The following is a 7,573-nucleotide window of genomic DNA, read 5'->3' on the forward strand; positions in this document are numbered from 1 at the left end:
ACAGCTGACTGCTTTGCTCCAAGAATTCCGCAATTGTTTCACTTGGTCGTACGATGAAATATCGGGTCTCGATCCAAGCATCGTAGAGCATAAGCTTCCTTTAAAAAGCAGTTTTCGGCCATTTCGACAACCCCCCAGACGAATGTCTAGAGAGGTGGATGCCCTTATTTAGGATGAGATCAAACGGTTGGAAGATGCCAAGTTTATTCGAGATGCTCAGTACACCGAATGGTTGTCTAATATCGTACCCGTGATGGAAAAGAACGGTAAATTAAGGGTATGTGTCGATTTTCGAAACCTCAACCTGGCTACGCCTAAGGATAAATATCCAATGCATGTGGCAGATATGCTGATAGATACAGCAGCGGGGCACACAGTGCTCAATTTTTTTGATGCACATTCTGGGTACAACCAAGTGCCGATCAGCAAGGAAGACGTATCTAAAACAGCTTTCAGATGACCTGGGCCGATCGGATCTTACGAGTGGGTCGTTATGCCTTTCGGCTTGAAGAATGCGTATAAGATGTTCAGAGGTTTGGATTGCCTTGAAGTGTACATCGACGACGTGGTAGTGAAGTCGAACACCAAGGAGGTTCATTTGGCCGATCTGAGGAAGGGGTTCGAACGCATACGGTCTAATGGGTTAAAGATGAACCCTCTTAAATGTGCATTCAGAGTATCGGCTAGAAACTTCTTGGGTTTTGTCACGACCCATTTTCAGAAATCGTGACCGGCGCTAGGGTATGGGTATGGTTGTACCAAAACCCGTAGCTAACCTTGCGGATAACCAACAATTACATAAACCTGCAAGAAACCAATGCTCGGGGGCAACCGAGACTTCAGCCTAGTTCTAGCAGTTCATAAAATACAATTTTATATAATAAAATGCTCGATCAATTCTGAGTCTCCAACATAGCATAAATATTTAATAACCAAGTTATTATATTAAATCCACAACAATTAAATCAGTAGAATAATTCTGATAACAAGTATTAGACAAATACGACTTCTATTTACTACTGCGGTCTAAGAATAAAATCAGTTTAATAAACTTTATTAAATAAAGTAAAACCTCCGAGGAAATAAAGAATCGGAGAGCAGCTAACTGGCTCATATCATAACCCTGGAAAAATTGGGAAAACAATGGGGTCAGATATACTGAGATGAGTTCATACCACTATTTACATTTATCAAGTGGAAAACCTTTAAAACTGTTTAAAACATTTAATAACAACATTACGTATAATAGTTGGAACCTTAATCCACAATACTAAATATAACCATAATCCATATAGGCCTGGTCCCGAGAGCTGAGCTACACCGAGTTACCACCGACCACTCTTAATCCATAACTAGAGTCCCGAGAGCTGACACCAAGTTACTCTATTGGTCCCGAGAGCTATGCTCACACCGAGTTACCACCACGTTTCACATCAATCAATACCGGTGCGCACGCAGTCCTAATGATGCCCATTAGGTAGCATGTTCCAACTAAAAGCCATAATAGAAAAACAGTTCGAAATATTCATATATATTAAAATAACAATTTACTTAATAAAGCGGTAAATAGCAAGTACAAACTCACTGCTTGCTAATCCACGTGATAACCTGACAAGCGACTACTCCTAGTTCGTCTCCGTAGCATGAAGAGTCGACGAGTCTAGACAATACAAATATATATTAAAATAGACCTAACTTTAGAGAGTACTAGACACCACATATGACTAGCACAAACAGTAAATCACGGTAAACCAATACAGAGTAACACAAAGCTCAAATAAATTATAATGCCCAAATAATATATGTCTATTGAGTTCTCGCTTTAAAATCCGTTTCGGAAAAATATTATTTAAAATAATAAATTAAATCAATTTCCAAATAGTGGGTTAGCCGAGTTGCTGATAACTACCAAGCTACCTCACATGTTAGGCGACCCAAGTCTAACCCGACCCAATATATTTTATCAAAATATAAAACAGAGTTTATAATTCTCAAAAATATCTTTGATAAAATAATTATAATTATATCCAATTATAAACCATAGTTTATAATTATAGAAACCACTTTGTTAAAATAATAGTTAAAATTTAAAACGGAACTTAATAACTTGAAACTCAAATAACCAATAATTACTAACAATTTATTTCATTAAAATAACTTAAAAAGACGTTTAAAATACAAAACGTCAAATTTATACGTCTAGTTAATAAATTCCAAAATTAATAATTACCCGAGTAACTATAAATTATTGATTAAAAATATAATTATAGTTTCCCGATTAAATTTATAAAATTTAATCCTTAACGAACATTACTTTCAAAATTTAATTAATATCAACAATTAGTAAATAGAAAATACCATGATGAATAAAAGTCTAAATTTAAAATCGATAATTAAATAAAAAATTCTTTAAATCAATCATAAAGTACCACTTATTAATTTTGCCATGTCAATACAGAAATTAAAGCCCAAACATATAGCCTAACATTTTGAAATATGATAATCACTGCCAACCACAATTTTAAACCCAAAATAACAATTTCAAAAGGACAAAAGCATGAACAGTTTCAAGGCCAAGCTCATATTGCAGAAGATTAAAGATCAAACTCAGGCCAAGGACAATCAACATCGTCAACCTCAAACCGCAACAACACCTTAGACTAACATTACTAAACAACCAAGAACAAGAAATCATTATTGGACAGGATAAAAAAACAATGAACAAGAATAAGCTCATGATCAGAAACAAACTAGTTGCCAAATACAACGGGGAAACGGGTTGAAACGAAGCAAGAACAATTCAAGGGATTAGTCATCGTCATGTAAAACAATTTGCTAGAGACAGCATACCACAGTTATAACCCTAGAACGAACACAACATCCTAACCAAAGGATCAAGATCAACGGGAAAACTATAATGAATAAAATAGCCAATAACGTTCAAAACGATGAACCGACACCACGAAGAAACAAGAGATTGGTACTTACCGTTTGGAGATAACAAGCTTCCTATAATATACGAGGAGGTGATGCACAGAAAAATAAAAGAAACAATCGAACACAACACTAGAATAACAAACAGAACAAGTTATGAACCGAAAGCGATAATCAAACAATCATAAGGAAAAAAGACGTCAAACTCTAACCTGAACCGTGAATGATGGAGAGGTATGAGAGGTGAGTATAGTCGATGAAACTCAGAGAATTTGGAGAGGGAGTGACGGCTAGGGTTAGGAGAAGCGATTGAAAAAAATAGGGTTTTAAAAACATAAGAGGTCTATTTAAATACCTAAAATCCCGTAGCAGCACAGTGCACAATCGTGCCCTCCATCCCTCCTCCAACGCGCCTCAAATTTAGTTCCAACAGTCAACTTTTTGTCGTGCACAACATATCCGAAACTGAGCCCGATCCAACCATGCAATTGGGAGATATGAATGTTTTATCAAAACGTGTTAGATTCAGAAGCAAACGAACACAACATCGATTATAATTCAGATACAAATCAAATCGCCATCAAAAACTCACACGACACATGCGACACATACAAGATACATCTCAAACCCAAATTAAATTTTCACACTTGCTAAGTCCACCATTAATACAATAAAACAATGACGGAAAAATACGGGATATTACAGGTTTCTTAGTTCACCAGCGGGGAGTAGAGATAGATAAAAACAAAGCCAAGGCGATCATCAATGGTGAACTACCTAAAACCAAGAAGCAGCTTCAGAGACTCGTCGGTCAAATAAATTTCATGAGACGATTCATAGCGAATACAGAAGGCCGACTTCGCAGCTGGTGTGTTCTGCTACGCGGAAAAGAGACCGATCAGTGGGTGTGGACGAACGAGCAGCGGAAAGTGTTTGACGATTTAAAAGAGTACTTGCCAAAACCTCCAGTCATGACCCCTCCAAAGCCGAACAAGCCACTGTTTCTTTATTTATTGGCCGCACATGAATCTCTAGGATGCATGCTCGCCCAAGAGGATAACGGGGTCGAAAGAGCGGTCTACTATTTAAGTCGTGGGCTGACCGATACGGAGATTTGCTATACCGACATAGAAAAGATGTGTCTGTGTCTGTACTTCAAATGCTGCAAGCTACGGTATTATATGTTGCCGGTAGTAGTATACGTGCTATCCCAGACCGATATCATTAAGTATATTCTGTCAAAACCATATTTAAGAAATTGGATTGGGAAGTGGGCGATCGCTATGTCTGAGTTTACGTTGGTATACGTTCCTCAGAGAGCAGTAAAAGGACAAGTTTTGGCTGATTTTCTAGCCGATCATGCTGGTATCACCCTTAGGGAGGAAACAATTAGTTGCTGCGACATAGCCATATGGGAAACGTGGTTCGACGGATCTAGGACCAACCAGGGAGCAGGCGCCGGAGTACACATCGTCTCGCCCTTGGGGGCATCTTACCAACTGTCGTTTAAACTCAAGTTTGAATGTACCAACAACCAAGCAGAATACGAGGCCCTGATATTTGGTCTCGAGATTTTGGCCGAACTAGGGGCAAATGCGATAAATGTTAGAGTCGATTCTTTGTTGCTTATCAAATAAGTTATTGGGGAGTTCAAATGCGAGTCCGAGCTACTGGTACGGTATTGCAACAAGGCAAAGCACCTGATAGAAGGCTTTCAAGACACAAGGTTAGAATACACCGAGAGGGCCGATAACGGTATCGCGAATGATTTGGCTCAACACGGCAGTGGGTACAAGATGAATCTCCAGTTCGACGCAATCGAAAGAGAAACGCTGAATCTCCATACTGGGGGCATCACCATCGACAAAAGGTATCTTTCGGTCTACCAATTGGATGTCACCCAATATTGGAGGACCGAAATTCTAAGATGGTTTCAAAAACCAGATCATACGAATAGGAGACTAAGAACCTTGGCCCTAAACTACGTTGTCCTGGCGGGCGAATTATACAAAAAGGGTTTTGAAGGTCTACTCTTCAGGTGCATCGGCCCAAAGGAAGCAATGTTAGCAATGGCCGAAGTACATGAAGGGATAGCAGGCGCTCACCATGCATGCCCCAGAATGAGATGGTTTATCCATAAATACGGCTTCTATTGGCCGAAAATGGAACAAGACTGCATAATATATGCTAAAGGGCGCGAAGCCTGTCAGAAATGTGGCCCGATACAGCATGTCCCGGCCGAGGAATTCCATTCCATCATCAAGCCGTGGCCATTTAGAGGATGGGCTGTCGACCTCATAGGGAAAATATATCGTGATTCGTCAGATGGCCATATGTTTGTCATCATCGCCACATGCTATTTCACCAAGTGGGTCGAAGCAAAGCCCCTAAAATCTCCCACGCAAGAAGCAGTGATCAAGTTCTTTAAGGAGTACATCGTTCACCGACATGGTTTGCCTGACTCAATAACCACCGATCAAGGGACGATGTTCACAGGAGGCGATATACTTTGGTGGGCTTCTCAGATGAAAATAAGATGGTGCACTCAACACCATTCTATGCGCAAGCCAACAGACAGGCCGAGGTGATGAACAAGGCTATTAAGCTTATCGTTCAGAAGATGGTCGAAAAAAACCCAAGACAATGGCACGTATTGCTGTCAGAAGCAGTTTGGGCGAATAGAACTAGCCAAAAGTCGGCCACAGGGACCTCACCTTTCCGGATGGTGTATGGGTATGATGCGATGTTGCCAATGGAGCTTACTGTAATGTCTACTCGCCGTTTGTACCAGAACAAATTATCCAAGGACGATTACTTTGACAAAATTGTAATAGACTCCTTAGACCTCGACGAGGAAAGATTGGCAGCATTAGATCACCTTGAAGCCTAGAAGAGAAGGGTTGAAAGGGCATACAATAAACGGGTAAAACCAAAATCATTTTCCATAGGCGATATGGTATGGAAGGTAATCTTACCTATTGGCCATAAAGACAGGCGACTTGGTTAATAGAGTCCGAACTGGGAAGGTCTGTTCATCGTAACTACCAAGTTGACAGGCGGTGCGTATGTCCTGGAGAATATTGACGGAGAGGAACACGACAGGGCGATCAATGGTCAGTTTCTAAAGAAATATGTTCCCAGCTGTTGGGAAAACATTGACCGACGGTTGTTTGGAGCCGACGAAGAATGACACCTGCAACAGATATTTATCGGACGTTCTAAGCCGATAGGTGTTTCTTCAAGGCCGATATATGTAAAATGTATTCTTTTTATATATTATTCGGCCATGTACTTTTACAAGCTTACTTTAGCAAGGCCGATACATATAAAAACCATATGTTACATTCGGCCATGTATTGTTGCAGTTGAGTTTTTTCAACGGGTACTCAGTTTTTCTCAACTATTTAATGTAATAATTCATAATAATAAAATGCAAATTTATAAATTGGACTATGCGAGACCGATAAAGTGGGTGTAAAGAACATAAACACAATATATGGATTATGAAATATTCGGCCCCTTGGCCGATCCAAAATAAAAATTGTGATAATGTTTACAAAGCAGTATAATATTTTGCCACCAGGCCAAATTAAAAGAGCAGTACGGTTCAAACATTAGAAGAAAAATTATTCTGGACTTAAAAAGTGTTACATGAAATTCTAAAAATGGGGAAAACAGGCGCCCAGCTCACTACGGACTTGGTTGAATTTTGTTTTCGCCGTATCATACTGCGCCTTGATCTTGGAAAGGTCCCCTTTGAGGAGGTTTCACAACTTCTTCACCTCTATCCCTTCCACCATCTCTTTATCCAGTGAGGCCTCAAGATCGCCAATGCCTTGTTGTTCTGACCTCAGTTCGATTTGCATGGCGGCGATCGTTTCCTCCAACTCCTTTGCATGCGTTCGCCGGTCTTGAAGAGTAGTGATAGTCGACTTCACATTTGCCTTAAGGGAATCCAATTTTTCCCTTGCTTCACGCTCCTGGCGAGTCAGCTCATCGTGTTCAGTTTGAATCGAGACCGAATCGTTATACATTCTCTGAAAAGCTTCGATAGAAGCCGAGAACTTTGTCACAGCAAAGCGGGCTTCACTGTTCAATATTTCAGCAGGAGCATCGGCCACAGTTGTTGCCGCCTTTCTCAGTTTGTCGACGCTTTCAGGCGACTTAAAAAGTTGTATGCCCTTGTTCTTCATGCGCGCCATCACATCGAGATGATCTTCCTAGTTAGGAACATGGCCGACCGCCTCAATCACCTGCTAGGCTTCAGAGGTTGGAATGAGGTCTTCATTCTCACTATCCAAGTCTAAGAAGGCAGCTGCCTTAGCCGCTACATCTTCCGCAAGAGAGGGAGAAACTGGGATCTGCCAGGTTTGTCCACAATAAAAAATTAGCTGCTAGGCTAAATGTTCTAAAAAAGAAAATGCACATACCTTAGAAGTTTGGGATTGGGGCTTGTTGGTTCCGAGATTGAGGTACTCAGAAGCTAAGGGCGACAACAAAGCAGGGGTCTCTATCCTTCTCAAATTCTTCGAAACATTGGGAGTTTGGGAGCTAGTCGCCTTGGAACCTTGGTTGTTCCCTTTCCCTTCGGCGTCTTGAAAATCGCCCATGTTCTTATAATCGCCCCCAGTATGGGTGT

General features: G+C 40.5%; 1 protein-coding gene across 1 annotated transcript; it reads left to right on the top strand.

Moving 5' to 3' along the window:
* The first annotated feature begins 493 nt into the window (after positions 1-493).
* Positions 494-5,522, top strand: LOC126687690 (uncharacterized). The gene is made up of 3 exons (XM_050382246.1): positions 494-698; positions 3,640-4,538; positions 4,626-5,522. The coding sequence occupies exons 1-3, from the start codon at positions 494-496 to the stop codon at positions 5,520-5,522; spliced, it is 2,001 nt and encodes a 666-aa protein (XP_050238203.1).
* Positions 5,523-7,573: the final 2,051 nt, after the last annotated feature.

The sequence above is a fragment of the Mercurialis annua genome, linkage group LG6, assembly GCF_937616625.2.
Source record: "Mercurialis annua linkage group LG6, ddMerAnnu1.2, whole genome shotgun sequence".
Lineage (NCBI taxonomy): Eukaryota > Viridiplantae > Streptophyta > Magnoliopsida > Malpighiales > Euphorbiaceae > Mercurialis > Mercurialis annua.

Excerpts from the sequence above, each read along its gene's own strand:
- LOC126687690 (XM_050382246.1), top strand. The coding sequence starts at position 494 with ATGCCTTTCGGCTTGAAGAATGCGTATAAGATGTTCAGAGGTTTGGAT. Across the intron at positions 699-3,639 it reads ATCGGCTAGAAACTTCTTGG|GTTTCTTAGTTCACCAGCGG; the intron begins GTTTTGTCACGA and ends GGGATATTACAG. Across the intron at positions 4,539-4,625 it reads TAGGGGCAAATGCGATAAAT|GCAAAGCACCTGATAGAAGG; the intron begins GTTAGAGTCGAT and ends TATTGCAACAAG.